At 51.5% G+C, this 18,228-nt stretch overlaps 6 protein-coding genes across 6 annotated transcripts; 2 read left to right on the top strand and 4 right to left on the bottom strand.

The window, feature by feature from the left end:
• Positions 1-63: 63 nt before the first annotated feature.
• On the bottom strand, positions 64-1,133 carry CTHT_0025120 (uncharacterized protein; the record flags this gene model as incomplete). The annotated part of the gene is made up of 2 exons (XM_006692909.1): positions 64-623; positions 701-1,133. 2 exons carry the CDS (start codon positions 1,131-1,133, stop codon positions 64-66), a joined length of 993 nt encoding a protein of 330 aa, XP_006692972.1.
• Positions 1,134-1,518: 385 nt separating this feature from the next.
• On the bottom strand, positions 1,519-2,982 carry CTHT_0025110 (3-oxoacyl-[acyl-carrier-protein] synthase-like protein; the record flags this gene model as incomplete). Its single annotated transcript, XM_006692908.1, has 3 exons — positions 1,519-1,680; positions 1,736-2,458; positions 2,545-2,982. 3 exons carry the CDS (start codon positions 2,980-2,982, stop codon positions 1,519-1,521), a joined length of 1,323 nt encoding a protein of 440 aa, XP_006692971.1.
• Positions 2,983-5,094: 2,112 nt separating this feature from the next.
• On the bottom strand, positions 5,095-6,545 carry CTHT_0025100 (uncharacterized protein; the record flags this gene model as incomplete). The annotated part of the gene is made up of 3 exons (XM_006692907.1): positions 5,095-5,675; positions 5,744-6,406; positions 6,464-6,545. The coding sequence occupies 3 exons, from the start codon at positions 6,543-6,545 to the stop codon at positions 5,095-5,097; spliced, it is 1,326 nt and encodes a 441-aa protein (XP_006692970.1).
• Positions 6,546-8,711: 2,166 nt separating this feature from the next.
• On the top strand, positions 8,712-11,626 carry CTHT_0025090 (oligopeptide transporter-like protein; the record flags this gene model as incomplete). Its single annotated transcript, XM_006692906.1, has 6 exons — positions 8,712-9,982; positions 10,037-10,255; positions 10,312-10,507; positions 10,557-10,762; positions 10,814-11,055; positions 11,133-11,626. The coding sequence occupies 6 exons, from the start codon at positions 8,712-8,714 to the stop codon at positions 11,624-11,626; spliced, it is 2,628 nt and encodes an 875-aa protein (XP_006692969.1).
• Positions 11,627-13,914: 2,288 nt separating this feature from the next.
• Positions 13,915-14,922, top strand: CTHT_0025080 (catechol 1,2-dioxygenase-like protein; the record flags this gene model as incomplete). Its single annotated transcript, XM_006692905.1, has 2 exons — positions 13,915-14,148; positions 14,215-14,922. 2 exons carry the CDS (start codon positions 13,915-13,917, stop codon positions 14,920-14,922), a joined length of 942 nt encoding a protein of 313 aa, XP_006692968.1.
• A 464-nt stretch (positions 14,923-15,386) lies between these two features.
• CTHT_0025070 (putative transcription factor) lies at positions 15,387-17,680 on the bottom strand (the record flags this gene model as incomplete). The annotated part of the gene is made up of 5 exons (XM_006692904.1): positions 15,387-16,134; positions 16,199-16,889; positions 16,955-17,306; positions 17,364-17,581; positions 17,653-17,680. 5 exons carry the CDS (start codon positions 17,678-17,680, stop codon positions 15,387-15,389), a joined length of 2,037 nt encoding a protein of 678 aa, XP_006692967.1.
• Between the last annotated feature and the right edge of the window lie 548 nt (positions 17,681-18,228).

Below are 18,228 nucleotides of genomic sequence, written 5' to 3'. Positions count from 1 at the left end.
GTGGTATATATTCTGGTCTATTTGTACACGTCTGTTTTACACCTTTAAAAATTCGTACACATTTCACACCTTCTCCGAAATAGCAGCAGCAGCAACAGCAACCGACTTGATTCCGGCCTTGTCAAACGCTGGCTTCAGCGACGCCGTCGGAACATCCACCAGAATCAGCATATCCCCCAGTGACACCTTCTTGAACACCTGCTCCGCCGCGACCTCGACCGCCTCGTCCTCCAGATCCCCCAGATACTTCACGCATGCACGCATGTACCCCACAACGGCAGCTACTGCGCGCATGTCGACGTCCTCCCGCGCCTTGAACAAGTTGCGCCAGACAGCCGACGCCAGCACAGCGTCGCCTTTGGCCAAGCCCTCGTCGTAGGCAAGGATCAGGCCGCGCCATTGGACAAAGAGATCCTTCAGGTAGCGCTGGCGGATAGCGCGCGAGGTAATGTCGTGCGCGATCTCCATCTTGGCTTCTGCCTCGAAAAAGAAGTGGTTCACCAGCTGAGCCTGCCAGGCCTGGTAGGTCATGCGTTCCCAACAGCGGAACCGCACGACGAGAAGCCACATGTGTAGCATGGATACTTGGGCCCAGGTGCTGAATGTTGGGGGCAGGCCGATGACTAGGGAGATACGACACTTCGGTCAGCTCATGCTTTCCCTCATGACATTGTCTAGATGAAAGGGAAGAATAACTCACTCTCATGCCAAGCGCTGCCCAAACTCTCCCCGATCTCCTCGCCCTCCTCGCTCGTCTTCACCTCCCCCTTCTTCCTTAGTCTGGGGTCAATTACGTAGTCTGCCTGCGCTTTGCACGCCTTGGTCATGCGCTCGGTTGCGCCGTAGATGAAGTACGAGCCACGCTTCGGTCCCAGGGTCTGCGCAACGCGGGTGGCCAGCAGCTTGCGCAGGCCCGACAGGAACTTCTCGTGCTGTTGCGAGGTGTGGAAGGCTCGTCTTGGGGCGATTGCACAGCTGCTTCTGGGAGCGGGGAGTGTCGAGCAGGGGGTAGTCGTCTTGGTCGCGCCAGCGCGGAGGAGGGGAGAAGCTAGTTGGGTGTTTGGGAGAGAAGTCTGTTGTAGACTGGCCGCTAGGCGGCGGGAGAGACCCGCGCGGCAGGTTTGGCAGGCCATTGGGGGAAAATGGAGGCGACTGAGCTGGTGAGGGCTTCACAACGCGAAGCATGGGAGCTTGAGTCGTCGAGGTCATTGATGCGCCCAAAAATCTTATCGGGAAGAGCGATAAGGGTTAGGGTTGTTCAGCTTCTGTCCCTGTGATGTCACTGCTGGTCAGAGGACAACTTTAAAACGTAGCAACGAATTTCATGAAACGAGAGTTTTTGGAAGGAGTATCGTCATACAGAGTGACATGTCTCTACATCAACTGGTTTCAATTTGTGAGCCCTTAGGCCATGTGCTGTCGTCCGAAGGGCCTCTCTATGCCGACATCTTTATGTTCCCTGTCCCAAGGTAGAGACTACAATGATAAAAGACGTAGATACCTACATCTTACAAAAGATTACTCTACAGCGCTGAATACCAAAGAAGCATTCGTGCCTCCGAATCCAAAACTGTTTGACATGGCCACCTTGACCTTCTTCTGTTGCGCCTCCAAAGGTACGAAGTTGAATCGTGCTCCGACATCTGGCTTATGCAAATTCAAGGTAGGAGGAACAGCACCCTGCAATCGTGGATCAGCAGCATTCCAAACAGTTTGGATGCCAAAAAAAACTCACTTCGGTGATAGTAAGGACTGCGAATAACGCCTCAATGGCCCCCGCAGCCCCTAACAAATGCCCAATAGCACTCTTGGTGCTACTAACCGTGACCTTGCCCTCATCATCTACACCATCCTCGCCCAGCATCAAGGACTTGATGGCAATCGCTTCAGCAGCATCGCCAACCTGAGTCGCCGTCGCATGGGCATTGATGTAGTCAACGTTCGCTGGCTTAATCCCTGCGTTCTTCAGCGCGCGCTTCATCGCTGCCAGGGCTCCAGATCCGTCGTCCCGGGGAGCAGTCATGTGGTGCGCATCACCACTGCAGCCATACCCACGTAACTCAGCCAGAATGCGAGCACCGCGACTTTTGGCATGCTCCATCTCCTCCAGAACCATGACGGCAGCACCCTCAGCGATAACAAACCCTGCGCGATCGGCATCAAAAGGGCGACAGCTGGCAGGCGGGTCGTGGTTGTAAGCCGTGGACAAGGAGCGAGAACGACCGAAGCCGGCGAAAGCGAGCGGATGGATGCACGACTCTGCGCCACCAGCGACCATGACTTTGGCATCGCCAAAGGCGATGAACCGCGCGGCGTCCCCGATGCTGTGGGCGCCGGTTGTGCAGGCGGTGGTGGCGGCGTGGTTGGGGCCGCGGAAGCCGTAACGCATCGCGATGTGGCCGGCAGCGAGGTTGATGAGAATCTTGGGGACGAAGAGAGGAGAGACTTTTCGGTAGCCCTGGAATCACAACCGAGCCAACATGTGCATCTCAGTATTCTTAGTTCTGTACAAAACTATCCCAACGTCCAAGAAGGCCTGCATACGTCTCGTTCAAAAGCCACACTGGTGGCGTATACATCGTCCAAGTTTCCGATGCCGCTCCCCAAGCAGATGCCTGTCATTTCGCGGGCCTCATCGGTGTCTGGCTTCCATCCTGCGTCGCACAAAGCCATCTCGGCGGCAGCGACTGCATACTGGGCAAAGACCGACATACGGCGCTGGTCTGCCGGTTCAAGCCAGTCGGACGGGCGCCAGGCGTGGGGGACAGCCTGTTTGTGGGCATGCACGGAAGCAGCCGAGGTCTCGGTGGGCACGATGCCGGCAACGGTGCTCGTTATGTCGCGCCATCGGGGGTCGTGGGCGGCGCGGTCGGCGACGCTGATGATGCCGCTTTCTGACGCCAGCAGACGGCGCCAGGTCGGACGCACGCCCACGCCGAGCGGGGTGATGGCGCCGAGGCCCGTCACTACGACGCGCCGCATTGTTGGGCCATGGGTGTCGAGGGCTTGGTTGGAGAAGGTCGTCAATGAAGGAGTGTTGCTCCAGTTGGCGCTCGGGCGGAAAGGGAAAAAAAACAACCGAAGGGTTACTGCCTCAAAAAGGAAAAGTTCGGTTGATTTTAGCGGGGCTTAGTTGCTGCCCTGAATGGTGACGTCATATTACCCAGACCCTTCTTCCTCTCCACTCATTTGTTGATGGGAAATTCTTTCGAGAGGATGAATGAATGCAATTGAGAGACCTCAAGAAACCAAGCTTTCAGTTTGGGACGCCCTGCCTGGGGCTTGGAGTTTTTCCAGCTTCGGGTCTAAGAACTTAAAACCCAAGCTCAGAAGACCATCAATTTCAAACGCTCCCCAAGAGTTAGACCAGTAAGTTAACGAATAAAAAGGCGCAACCTTAAGAGTTAGGTATATCGTAGTCAGAAACAAGGAAAAAATTGAATTTCATAGGTCCAATTAACCAGTCAGCAGTAGTATTTCAGGAGGAAAACAACTTGTAAATCAAGCCCGCTAAAACTCGCTAAAAGCCAACTGTGCTTATTGGGAAATGCCTACTGGTATGTGGGAAAGAGAAAACGGGATGTAATGGCTAGTTTTCTCGAACTACGTTCTCCGAAAACCATTGAAGACGGTCGACGAGCGACTCGAAAGTATCACGCGCTCAGAAACTTTAAGTACCGATATATATGACTATGTCTTCTGTTCGATAGTGGATTTGGTGAGCCGAAACTTTGGACTGACTCCCAAGCTTCAAGCAGGAAGCCAGCTGACTAAGTAAAGGGAAGTTTAAAGACGAGAATAGAGTACGTAATAAGTTGACAGGCGTTCCCATTAAATAGTTCAAACTCACTATCTGCCGAGTGTCTCGTGCTTTCTAAAAGAGACAGCAAGAATATTGGAGAGCTGTCGTCCTCAAAACTCTCAGCCATGCATGTGGATCGTGCTCGGGCCGTCCCATAGTTAGCCTACTTCGGTGACAGCCGTCTCCTGGCGGTTTGGCCTTGTTTGAGAGAACGAAAACAGGATGCGTATAGAGAAACTTAGGCACAGATAAGGGTCAAAATGAGAACTTATGGTGAACTCAGCTACCATTATAAGCAATCATTTGGCAATCTATTATTCCTATCCCCCACAAAACCCTGCAGGAACCGTGTGGATGAAGTGCCCTCACGCAAGCGAAGTGGTCCTCATCTGCCATCGGACCAACTCTCTGATGTCCACCAATCCCAAAGAGGTTGCACCGCTCTATCGACATACATCAAAGTCTGGACCGAGCAGCGTAGGTTCTCCGAGAAGTAAGTCGACGGACTTATCCTGGATCTCTTCGGTCGGTACCCGGATGGTATCTAATACCAACAATGCTAAATATGCAATGATGTCGAGGTCTTGTGCCTCGCATCATTCATAGATAACCGGATGGGGACCTGGTAGCTGTGGGGATAGAAACAAGTGGGGGGTCTCTGGGTGTTGAATCAGTCATCAAAGAGTGACTGATCCCTCGGGGATGCTGACATGTGCAACGGTCACGACGTGGAGCTGCAGCTTAGAAATGCTGAATGTGCCTACGTGACCGAGAATCCCAGTTATCCTGGGGACTTGTAAGACCTGTTCCTGAGGGGTACTCGAAGTTTGTATTCGAGCCGGAGTGAGACGCAAGGCTCCCCTTCACCCCTTCATCCTTGAACATAAACAGAATATAGTCGTTGGGTATGTTCCAACACAAAACATAGGTAGCACAATATCTTCAATACTCCTAGTGGCCCTATCTAAATCAAGAAGAAAATGCAAAGATCATGCATAGCGGGAAGATTCGTTCCCGGATCCGTTCCCACGGAACTCCCTGTATATTCAATAACCTGTGACACGTGTATGCAAAGTACTATATACCAACCCGTAAAGTCGCCTGGGTATCTGACAGCATTCAAACCACACCCAACGCCCGGTGTTTTATCCCGCGTCCGACCTCAATGCCTTGTCTGTTTTACTCGAACTTGTGCCGCAATCCCCGATCCTTCAACCCCCCAAACCGTCGCTTCTTCCGGAAATGCTTCAAATAGGATGCAGAACTAACACATACACCAAAGCAAGGCGAAATCAAGCCATACTCCCCGTCGTATTCCCCCGTCTTCTCCCCGGAGAAGGGTGGTGATACCCCGCTGGCAAGCCGGGCGTCTCTTCCGTCGGGGTCGACACAACCGACACTTCGGTTGTAAGATGTACTCCCCTCCTTCCAGCCAACGGGTCCACGAACGAATCGCTCGCCTTGCCCACTGTTGTCACCAGCGGGATCGCATCGAAGCTCGGGCGCAGATGCAAGCTTTCGGCTGATGAGGATGGCTTCCCTGTGCCGTCGTCTCCAGTGGGAGACGAGTCATCGTTTCCGGAAAACGTGAATGACTTGAATGATTTGCTGCGGAAAAGGTTGCTGGTGGTTGCTGAGATAAAGGGCAGACCGTGGTGATGGTGCGCGTTGCGGTCGCGGTGATGATGTTGTAGGTTGTTGCTGCTTTCTGGGAGCTGATGACTTGCGTCGGCGAATGCAGGGAAGTTGTTTTCACCGTTAGGAGGCCGGCCGCGAGCCAGGCGGTATAGAGGACCGAGAGTTGGGATGGACGCGCAGACGATCAAGATAAAGCCCTCGGCGAAACCGAGAATGCCGAGGTAAGGCACGGGATCTGCGGTTCGTCAGTGTCTGTGAATACCATGACTAGGGGACAGAGGAAAGAAACAGTATGATACCTACATGTTGGGTCAGTTTCCATGATCTCAAAGACTTGCCGAAGTATGATAAGCTTGTACAAAGACACAAAGCAACCCAGCACGCTGAGCCCCATGGCTGATGCAAACGCTAGACGGGTCTTGAGCGGCATGTTGAGGCGCATGATGAAGGGGGCTGGGTAGATGGCGAAGAATAGGTCAAGGAATGATGAATATGCTGATGTGAAGTAGCCGAGGTTCTTGAGAATGCTAATATCGGCGCATTTTCCCTCGATCGATAGATCCCAATTCCTTTCGACAGGATCACACTGTTTGAACCACCAAACCGATGTCGCTAGAATGCAGGCCTGACACGAAAGTGCCAGAGTCCAGAAGAGAATAGTAGTCTTGATTCCGGGACAAAGGATGCGTTGCAGCGTCGAGATGATAGCAAACTTGGGCAGCGAGAATGTCCAGACAAGCACGGCGTTGGTGATGAGGCTCCATTTGAGCGACTGCTTGATCTGCTCCGTGGAAAGGCTGGCTATGTGCCTGCCGAGGCCGTGATGAGAGGAGATGGTGACAAATATGCATGTTACGAGGAAGACGACCATGCAGAAAAGAGTGATGTAGTCGTCCAGGCCGAGGCCATTGCCTGTTGCTCTCCTGCGATAGACGGCACGGCAGAAGACACGAAGGCCGACGATGACTGCTCGGGTCAGCTCTGGAACTTGGCCATTCAGTAACAGCATTCATTGATACTCACTAGCTGCCATGCCGAACATGGACCAGCAGGCCCATTCGGCCCGAACACCATAGTTTTCTCGTTCCCATAAGCCTGATCCCATTGCACTGATAGGGCGATGGTCAATTGGACGTTGTGGTTGATAGACAGTCTATGAAACTCTATCTCGACGACATGACGGGAACCGATGGGAATGATATCCGGCAAATGCGGGAAGAGTAGGCATCCAGCTCAGCTGTGCCACGAACTCGGACAACCTTCATTTGCGGTCTCAGCAGAAAAATGTGACCCACGGACACACGCCAAGCTGTTGAACCAAACGGTTGGCCGGCGGGGGCGTTAGTACAGGCACGTACGTCGCTTGGCATCGTGTGGGTGACATTTTTTCACCTGGTAGTTGTCTGTTTTAGGGAAGCTCGGTGCTAGTTCCGAGCTTGTCCAGAAGTTGCTGACAGCATCAAGCTGGACAGGCCCGCGGTTCGCTGCCGCCGCATGAACAAGCTAGGCTGGATCCAGCATGGTGGGAGGCCGGAGCATCGGCAAGTGGAAGGAACAAGTTCGGATAGGGTGCCATTGGAGGGAACGAAAGGATTATCACATCCGTCACATCGTGTGCCAGGACGGAGAGCAAAGCAGCCCTGCTCGCTTGGTGTAGCGCGTTGTCAAACGTGCTGTGCAGGAACCCCACAGTGCCAGGGGTCGGCCACGTGTTACACACTTCTGAGCGTGCCTGTTGGTGATAGTCAGTCGATGTCATTGCGATATCCTGACCTAGGTGAGAGTCAGAGAGAAAACTGAGGAAGATTCGAGCTGGTGTTCTTGGAGCATCACATACTGTGGTCCACATCACAGGGCTCAAGTCCCGAAGCTGTGCCTGACTTGCACGTGGATGACTACCGAATTTCGAGTCTCCGGCCGCGAAAACCCTCGCCGCTCTCACCATCCTCACCAACGAGGGTTTCATGGTAGCAGCGTGGCTCGATCCAAACCCCAGACAACCACACGACAACCCCACTCTGGTGTCTTAGCTCCATTGATGAGCGAGTTTTCAGTTTTTTTCTCCCATGAATCGTCGGCCAGTCCCCTCAGGCTGCAGCTTCTAATGAGCATGGAGTGAGAATGGCCTTTCGCGATGGTGGGAACGACATAAAAAAATGCCTTGATGAATGGTAAACGGTCTCTATCCGTTCCCTGTTTCATTGGTCCCTCTGCCTTCTCCGTTATTTTTTTTATTTTTCCGTGCTGTTGGGCCTGGATTTCGGACAACCGACAGAGACTGATCCTCGGGATCGGTTTCTGGATTCGTCTATGTCCGAGGGTTGTACGACTCGAGTGCCGAAAGGCCGACCGTTGGAGACATAATCAACCTTCAAGAAGGAATTGGTGATCAATGAGCTCTGATCCTGTGCTGTTGATAAGCTGATGGGGTCTGCCTCTACCACCTGAAGTTCTGGGACTCGGAACAGAGCACCTTGTGGTTATAGTCACGTGACCGGTACCGTCCAAACAGTGGGGTTGAAGGTGTATTGCGTATCAATCCCTGCGGATAAAGAACTGCAAAATACACTCTTACAATAGGAGCTTTGAAGTTTACTTTTATCTGGAATCATATCAACAGAGAGGTGATCTTGTCAGCCATTTCTTTGTCCCTCTCTGATCAACCTTCTGGAATCTTTCGATTTCCGAGCTAGGTTGTCCCGGATAACCCGGCGCCAAGTCGTCTGGGTTGAATGTGGGGAAGCGGATCGGTGGGGACAAGATGTCTGGGGGCCACTTGGCCGGAAGCTGACTTGATTATTGACAAACACCAACAAAGCCAGCAGCCAACAGCCATTGACGACAGCCATTGGGTGAAAAGGAAAGCTTTGCAAGGGATGAGTTTTAAGGAGACGGGAAATGATCAATAAGACACTTTGCCAAGTTTCACCTATATCTTGAGTGGCATTGAGCAGCTAAAAGCTTAAGCGTTCCTGAGCTCGGCCCAAACTGATTGCGCTTTTGAGTCTTCAATATAGACTCCATCACAACACCATTGTTGCAGGCGGAATCACTAGATGCCTGGTCGGAGCCAACAGTGTTTATGTGAGTGGGCTCGGGAAGCCTACTGAGACACTGGTGAGCACAGCGCGTCTACTGTCCGAGAAGCTGAACTTTATCAACATCCACCTTCTTCTTATCACTCTCGATCTTCCCTCCCATCAAATTCATGCTGGCTTTCCGATCGCCGATATCTTAACTGCCCTTTTTTCGGGGCATCCGCATCTGAATAATGGCTCATCCGTCGGGCGATGTGCCTACACCTGATCCTCATGATGGGGATCTCACCAGCTCTCGGCCGAACCCCTTAGCGGTTCTTCGAAGCCCCCTTTCTCAGCTCCGCGATCGCCTTTCTCATTTAGTCGTCCCTGATGGTGGAACAAACGAGTCGGATTCTGAAGTCGAACTTCTCCAAGATCCAAATTTGCCTGCTGAGCATTATCTTCGCCATCAGCCTCTCCCCCGCCTCCCCCTGTCCAACAACAAGCCAATCGCATCTCCAGACGATGAGGACGAGGATGAATACAAAGACGTCGGCGAAGACATCCCCCTGCATCATCTCGAGTCGCAGCAGTCACACCTCATGAACGGCCAAGAAGGGGAGGAGGATGAGGAGGAGGATGAAGAGCTCGAAGACTCTCCCTATCCTGAGGTCCGCGCGTCTGTGCCCCCGCGTGACGATCCGTCCCTCCCTTGCAACACCTTGCGCGCTTGGACCATTGGCATGTCGCTGATCTTTGTGGGCGCCAGCACAAACACGCTTTTCTCGTTACGTGCCCCAAGTATTAGCCTGGGCTCCCTGCTGGCTCAAGTCATTTCCTGGCCCTTGGGGCATGGCTGGGCTCGTTGGATGCCAGAAAAGGAGATATCTGTTCCAGTCCTACGCCTTGGGTGGTTTTTAGGCCGGACTGGGTCCCGGGGGGAGAGGAGCATGTTCAAGTGGGAGACCATTCAACTCAACCCCGGGCCGTTCAATATTAAGGAACATGCTATCATCGTCGTGATGGCCGGTGTGTCTTTCTCTGTGGCTTATGCCACTGATATTATTCTTGCCCAGAAGGTCTTTTACAAGCAAGACTTTGGGATCCTGTGGCAACTGTTACTTGTCATTTCGACGCAGAGTTTGGGATATGGCATTGCTGGGATGATGAGGAAGTTCTTGGTCTACCCCGCTTCTATGATTTGGCCAGGAAACCTCGTTGCTGTCACTCTTATGACGGCCATGCATGAACAGGCCGATGTGCGAGATCCGACCATCATCGGAGGAACCATTCCTCGATACCGTTGGTTTGCTCTCGTTACTCTTGCATCATTCCTTTACTACTTCATTCCGGGTTTCCTGGCCCAGTTCTTGAGCTCCTTTGCTTTCGTTACTTGGCTATTCCCTGACAGTCCTGTTGTGAATCAGCTGTTTGGTTACACAACCGGTCTGTCTCTGATTCCCATCACCTTTGATTGGACGCAAATCACAGGCTTTGTCGGATCACCGTTAATTCCACCATGGTAAGTGAGAATCCTGGGCTGGCATGGAGGCAAACACACGCTAACATTGTCAAGGCATGCTATCGCAAACACCATGATTGGTGTCATAATATTCTTCGTCTTTCTTGCTTCTATAATCCATTACAGTGGTGGCTGGTACTCTGTATACCTACCTATGAGTGACTCTAATACCTATGACAACACTGGAAAACTGTACAACGTTTCTCGCATCCTGAGCGCTGACTACACGCTGGACGTGGAGGCTTACAATAATTACTCGCCCTTGTTTCTGAGGTATGTGTGCTACTCGCACATAGCTTCCTCGTTCATCTTGCTAATAAGCAAAACAGCACCACTTTTGCCCTGTCATACGGCCTGTCATTTGCTGCTATCTCCTCATTGATAGTGTATACCTATCTCCATCATGGAAAAACCATCTGGCGCCAGTGGAAAAGCAGCACAACAGAGAAGCCGGACATTCATATGAAGCTGATGCGCAGGTACAAAGAAGCCCCAACGTGGTGGTATCTGTCGCTGTTTGTTGTAGTATGTGAGAATTTTCTCCCCCTCTGAGGATCATTACTGACACCTTAAGATGCTTGCCCTTGGCTTTCTTACTGTCCTTGCTTGGCCCACTAACATGACATGGTGGGCCTTTTTGCTGGCCGTGTTCATTTCCTTTGCCTTCTCCTTGCCTATTGGCATCATCCAAGCTGTGACGAACAACCAAATTGGCTTGAATGTGCTGACGGAGTTTGTCTATGGTTACATTCAACCAGGTCGTCCTTTGGCCCTGATGATGTAGGTCTTTACCCAGACTTTCTGCCCCCTGCATGCTAACGCCTATCCTAGCTTCAAAACCTTTGGCTATATTACTATGTCTCAGGCCTTGACCTTTGTATCGGACCTCAAGTTCGGCCACTACATGAAGATTCCCCCTCGCACTATGTTCATGGCCCAGGTGGTGGCCACAACTGTTTCCTGCTTCATCCAAGTCCTTGTCCTCAATTATGCCCTCAACAACATTCCCAACGTCTGCGAGCCCACTCAGCCAGAGCACTTCACCTGTCCAGGTGGGAGGGTTTTCTTCTCCGGTAAATCCCTTTTCCTTTTCCCTAAGCAACCCCCCTTTTTTTTCTCACCACAAACTAACGCCCCCTCCTCACAACAGCTTCCGTAATCTGGGGTCTAATCGGACCTGCCCGCATCTTCTCCCCAGGCCAAATCTACTCCTCCCTCTTCCTTTTCTTCGCCGTCGGCGCCATCACGCCCGTGATAATCTATCTCCTCGCCCGTAGACGCCCTACCTCCCCCATCCGCTACCTCATGGCCCCCCTCATCTTCGGCGGCGCGGGCGCCATTCCCCCAGCAACACCCCTCAATTACTTGTCTTGGGGCATGGTAGGCTTCATCTTCCAGTACCTCATCAAGAAGCGATACTTCGGCTGGTGGAGCAGGCTCAACTTCCTGACGAGCAGCGGTCTGGACTTGGGGCTGGCGCTAAGTACGCTGGTGATCTTTTTCGCATTTACCATACACGATATCGAACCGCCGAGGTGGTGGGGGAATGAGGTGGTCAAGGGAACACTGGATTATAAAGGCGAGGCGGTGCAGGTTGTGCTACCTGAGGGTAGGACGTTTGGGCCGAATAGTTGGAGGATTTGAAAAGAAACGTGGCTGGGGACATCTGAAGTTTGGTTGTGTTTCGGGCGTCTTGAGTACCATACCCTGCCCGTATTGTACAAATCCTAGAGGAGGAGATGAAACACCCTGTGGTATAATAACCCGGAAGGGTCGGTTCGGTACTTGAGCAACGTTTCACTTTCAACAATATCAGTCTCGAGACAACTGTTTGGTCGGAGTAGTGAAATATGTTTCATACAATAGAAGAATCCTCAATATCCATATTGTAGATTACATTCGTAGAAACCACAGTTTGCATCCTCCCTCAATCCCACAACATATCAACAGAGAAACCCTAAAGTTCGAAATTCGAAGTGAAGAACGTTTACTTTTTCGTCCAGTTCTGTATAAAACAGTAATTGATGCTGTTGTGACGTCCGACACAAAAGACTATTTGAACCAGCAGGCAGTGAGTCATCGTTCCTTCCATCCGTCACCAACCATTAATCATCCTGCTGTCCGAATCTGGGGGTAGGTGCGGCGGTGAATTCCGTTCATTATGAAAAATCAACACCCCCGTTGTTCAGCCGCATCGTCTTCCAGACCGCTGCCTTAACCGGGAACGTCCGGCCCGGCTGACGTAACAAATGCCGGACAATACATCCTTTCCGAGGAGTTTCGCCTTGGCCTTCATTTTGGAAAATGCTTCTCGAAGAGTCCCAGGCATGACCGGCTTTTGTAAGATACGATACAAGCGCGGTGAGGGTTTTTAGTGCGGCAGCCGAGATCCAATCACCGTCTTCCAAGGTTGGTCGACTTGGCGAAGTCCGTTCGGTCAGGTGTGATTGATCGGACTGGCTTGCATTCGGTTCGCAGATCGACCTGAGGTTCCTGCAGGACGTAGGAGTCGTAGGCTAGTGTACACCAGCATTGCACTCGCAAGGACTGGTTTTGGAAATAAAGTTCTGCGCCAATGGCAAATAACTTCAGATCGTCGAGAGTCCAGTCACCGGAGGAAAACTTTAGGACCCCTGCAAAGAAACCCGAGATCCACTAAAACCCGAAGGTTTCAGACACATCAAAGACGATCTTGGGTGTTTGCCTTGGCTGCAGAAGCAACCGGTAATCGCCTTCATCCAGCCATTTGGAACCAACCCGAAACGTGTGATTGACAGGTGCGGGGTCGCAGAAAAAAAAAGGTTGTGTCTTTACATTAGTTCGACAATTGTGTAGTCGCAGAGGATTGCCGCACTGGTTGGTCCTGTTGGGTGGTTTGCAGCGGTGGCTTGATGTAACCCTGGTCCAAGAGCCCGGGCTTGAAGCCGAGAGGTCGGATGTCGCCGGCCAAGCCTGATCAGTAAAGGTGTTGCCTTTCATATTGGAAGTTGACCATTAGATAGTCGTACAAGTGACTTGTTTTTGTTCCCATATGGGAGCAAACTTGGAGCAACAAATACCATTAGAAGACCATATCCACATGCTTTAGATCGTTAATCATGATATCTGTCGAAGAGAGTGTTTTGCAGACAATCCAGGGTTGCTGATGGAAAGCTGTACACTAGGCGGTCAGCAGCGTGCCAACTTTGCGCTAGCAGGATCCCTCACAGCCTCATCCATGTCTGCCGCTATACCGTTTGCTTTTTTTTTTTTCATTCGCCAGACGCTTGAGCGCGATCCCGTAGAAGAGCAGCACCTTGAGCAAATTGAACCATGGGTGGTACCAAGATAATAGGAAAAACCTAGATCTTCTCGGAGCTGCGCTCTATGCATATGGTCTGCATGTTTCCGTGAGAGTAAGCTTGTGGACGGGCTCGGAGCCGAGAGCTATCATCTGCCCCGAGCGCTTCTAGACAAGGCGTTGATCAGTTGTCGTTTGTTAGTGGTTTTGCGTACCGGTGGCTAACTATTGAATATTCTCCGTTGCCCCAGGGGGCCATGCCGCACGGCGGGGCGCCCACACGCATGTCGTCAATCCCTGTTGCTGCGATAAGTTTTTTCGATGAAAGTTGAGTCGGTGAGTTATCGAGTGATGCTGCTTGCTTCATTTCTTTCATCCTGGTTTGCGTACGGGATAAACACTCCGCCACCCGCAGGAGAACTCGTGTTTCGTATTTCCGCTGCGCAACAGCTGGTGAGATGAAGAAGCCGGGTGCTTGTCTCCGGTCGCCTGTTGTGAAAGTATTTGAAGCTGCTCGTGTCCTACCCTCGACGTTGTTTGGTCCACCTTTCACAACTGAGTTACAGTTGAACAACCTTAGTACAACCGTCGAAGCGTACGGCCAGCCTCCCAGTCCTAGATATCCAACTTCGGTCCTCCCGCCGCTTCCAAGATGGGCCAAATGATCCCCGAACCAGCTCCCAAGCTTTCCATGGAAGCTCGTTTGAATGGGCTCTCCAAGATGTCGCAGACAAGTTCGAATTTCACAGAGAGGGTTATTGCCGCAACAGGACCAAACGCCCATCCACGCTTGAAAGAGATCATCCCGAGTCTTGTCCGTCATCTTCATGACTTTGCAAGGGAGGTCAAACTGACAGTTGGGGAATGGGAAGCCGCTGTTGAATTTGTAAGCTTTCCTTTAGCTCGTATTTGGTATGCATCCAGAATAGTTGCAGTCTGACGGGAGACACAGCTCAACGAATGTGGCAAGATGTCCAACGACCGACGCAATGAGACCCAGCTCCTGTGCGATATCCTTGGGCTGGAAAGCCTTGTTGACGATATAACCTCAAAGTTGCTGGCTTCATCAGCCTCTGAAACCCCCTCTGCCATCCTTGGTCCCTTCTATCGGCACAACGCGCCACTTCTCCCCAACGGCAGCTCAATCATACAAGACCTCGACCCATCCGTTCCATGGTATACACAGGCAGTCGCGGACTCCGCTCATGTAACGGGACGGGTGCTCTCCAGCTCAGGGGAACCGATCAAGGGGGCGATTGTGGACGTGTGGCATGCAGCCCCGAACGGTCTCTACGAACAACAGGATGAAGCACAGCCGGACATGAACTTTCGAGGTCGGTTTATGACCGATGCCGAGGGACGGTATTCTTTTTATGCACTGAGGCCCGTTTCATATCCCATCCCAGATGATGGTCCGTCCGGTCGGTTATTGAAACTGCTAGACCGTCATCCTTATCGTCCGGGTCACATTCACTTCATCGTCTCTGCACCCGGCTTTCGTACGTTGACGACGCAATTGTATGACGATCGAGATCACTATGTCACCAACGATGCTGTGTTTGCGGTCAAGGACGAGCTGATCGTCAAGTTTGTGCCGAAAGAAGGGGATCCAAAGGCGTTGTGGTTGTTGGAGTATGATTTTGTTCTGGGAAGAAAGTGAACGACCTTGCAATGGGCTGAAGACTGGACCAGGCAAAAATAGGAAGGTTCCTGGGTTAGGCGAGAGAATTCTTTTCTGTCTTGATTTCTGGGCCTTTCAGGGTTGACTTGCGTTTGTTAAGGAGGATTCTGCCAGAATTAAATGCTATCTTTGCATGCTGCCCCGTTGCTGGAGATTCGGAGTGTGGGTCTCACATTCCAAAAAAGCGCATTCTGGACGGAACCTCGGCCTGATGGTAGCGCCAGATCTGCTAGAGTTATTCTGACGGATCTCTTGCGTCTCTTTTGCAGCACGTCTCCTTGAGAAGACCTACTCGATTCGAACGCGGAGAACCTAAAGCCTCTTACAAACTCAAGCCAGAGGAGTGGAATTGGTAATGGAAAGCTTGTCGATCTAAAAAGAAGGCTTATCTTAAGAGAGAAAACCATTGTTGTATCAGTGCAAGCTCAACCAAATGGGACTCTTTAATGCCGTCGGTCCGTAATATCGGGGACAGGAAAGGAACACCCACCGAATGGTTCAGTTGGCGTGCTCATCACAGGTGGGGGGAACTGAGAGGCAAGAGTGTTGATTCCCGGAGCTACCGTCGAAACAGGTGGTAAATGGTTGATGACGCTGGTCCATAAGTTGTCGAACTGGAACTCGATATTGATGCTCGGAGGTTCGGACCCCTCGACTGAGGAAGTAGCAGAGACACTCGGCCGAGAACCGTTGACGGTGATCGGGTACATGCTCGTCTGCGAAGGGGACGCGCCGTGTACCCCACTATCGGAAACCATAGCGGAAGATGGTTGCGTCGCCACGGTATCGAGAAGTGGCATCTTAGAAACCGCTGGCGGAGTGAGTAAACCCGGGTCAGACAGGGAGGGCGCTCTGGATAGCTCAATCTCCCGAAAGCTGGGTGCTGCAGGGACTTGCTGGACCTGATCTGCGTGAAGCAGGCCACCAGTGGCTGTCTTCTTTGTCCGTAGATAGCTAAGATCGTTGGAGAGCTCGGGGGCATCATGATAAGTATGATCCCTGGTCCAGTTAGTCACTACTCGGGAGAACCTCAAAATAATGTCCAAAACTCTTTCAGCCTGCGGGTCGATCTCGGAGCAATATTTCATTATTTCGATAGAATCGGCCATTGTGGACTCGTAGTCCCTTGTTTTGTAAAGTGAGGAGAATTGATTCAGGAGAATGACAAGGCTCGCGGCGAACATGAAATAGCTGCATGCGCGTTAGAGTGCAACGTTGGATATACTCACACACTTCTGCCCGTGCGGAATCTTACATGATGAAGGGATTTCGACGCGGGAGGTAGCCTCCGTCGTATGCAGCCTTGACCAACTTAATGGTACGGTATGAGGCGACGACACAAGCCTGGGAATACCGGGCCATTTGAGACGGGCCGATTGGAGGCGACTTTTTAATGCCCGACCTTTGCTCCACGAGCAGCCAGTTATGCATGACAAAGAGCTGGCGAGTGACGAGAATGAGTGAATGCAGGGACATGAGGTTGACATGTAACGATGCGATGCCGAAGGCAGAATGGTTCAGACCGCCGTCAATCGACTGTCGCCGGTAGAGATAAGTACGCTCGACTTCGTCCCAGTCCCTTGACATGTCAATGATTTCTTGGACTTTGGCTGTCGAAATCTTGCGTGTCGTGAACACCTTCAATGTTACTCCAATTATGCGGCTGGTTTCGACACAGGAGTCCAAGCTGCTGATATGGAAGTCATCGAACCCGTTTCCGTTGGCCGAGTTATGCTCCGCGTGTTCTCCTGGGAAGATTTTGCAGGAACAATCTTCCTCAGAGATAGCCGTCGGCCTGCCTAATATGGCAGCAAGAAAGCGATCGAGAATGAAGAGCGTTTTCCATAGATTTCTTCTGACTCTCATTTGATCTGGAGTGAATATAACGTCACGCATGGTCTCCTCTCGATGAAGACCCAACGCATAGGCAGAACGAACAGCCATCCCTGTTACAGAGTTAAATTGAATGGTCGGTTTCAGACATGATATCGGATCTAATTATTAAACTCACCTAAGTAGGCATAAGCGGTATTTCTCTTAGAAATAGTAAGCATGTAGAGTGTCATCATTGCGAGAGCTTGGATTGACCAGAAGTCAGCATCTTCAAAGCCAGATCCAGGATCACACATAGACTTGGCGCTCCGGAAGTAGAGTTCTCCTCTATCTGGCTTCTTAGACCGTTGTCCAATTATGATCTCTTCCTCTCTGCTGCCTGGGGCTGGTGCTGCTAGAAGCAGACCGAGTGCTAACACCAAGAACAGATGGCACAAGTCTCGGTTACTAGCAGACGGGGGATCTTGATAACAGGTCTCGACGGACTCGAGGAACAAGGCTTTATCCAAAACCTCAATCACACCGCATGTCTGGATACATGTTAGCAATTCACAATTGTCAAATCACCTAGGTTGGCGAAGACTAACGTTTGTAAAAAAAGATTCGATGAGAACGTTCGCAGTTTCTCTGTCCGGCAGTTGGGTGGGAATCTTAGCGTCAGGAGGGAATTCGATGATATTTTCCATGATTCGATGCCGCTTGGGGTCGTGGATGAAAGGAGAGCCTATTTCTGACCCTGCAGTGTTCTCGACTACAATGCGGATTAGTTGGAGAATCGACAGGGTCGACGAATCGCCGATATAGACTGCCGAACCTGTAAGTCAGATTGGATCACATGATGACAACTAACCACATGCAAAACGGAGGGAAGCTTACGCAAGCGGCCAGTCTGATCTTGTAGCATCCTTGTTTCCGTGTATATGGTCATCTCCTCAGAAAGCCCATTTGGATTGGCGCGACTCGGCAGCGCTTTAAGATGAAAAGGGGGTTCTCGAGATCGCTCAGTAACAGGCAGCGTGGGAAGAAGATTGGTTGTGGCAGCTGGTAGAGACGGAGGAACTGGAGGCCGTTGCTCGCTGCTTCGTCGTTGATCCCAGGTCTGCATTGGCTCGTATGCATGGGGAACAGAAGCAGGGGTCATCTCGAGGGAAGAAGTTACAGAAGGCGGAGAGGTTCCGAGGTGACGCCGTTTTGTCGGTGACGCAACAGAACTTTCTGCGACATGGCTGGAAGCGTGGTGATTTGGAGTATAGTTACAAATCAACTTCCGCTTCAAACATGTCTGACAAGGTTTTAAACCATTGCACTAGAACGCAAGGGCATCAGCGATCTGTACACCACCTGACCCCGGCAACAAATGCTTGCTTTGATGAAGTAGTTAAAGGAAAAGTTGATGAGGACTGCAACATGTGTTTATGAAGGCAGACGGACGAAAGAGACTGAGACAGAATG

Source organism: Thermochaetoides thermophila, assembly GCF_000221225.1.
Source record: "Thermochaetoides thermophila DSM 1495 unplaced genomic scaffold scf7180000011816, whole genome shotgun sequence".
Classification (NCBI taxonomy): Eukaryota; Fungi; Ascomycota; class Sordariomycetes; order Sordariales; family Chaetomiaceae; genus Thermochaetoides; species Thermochaetoides thermophila.
This window is presented reverse-complemented; position numbering and strand designations above follow the sequence as displayed.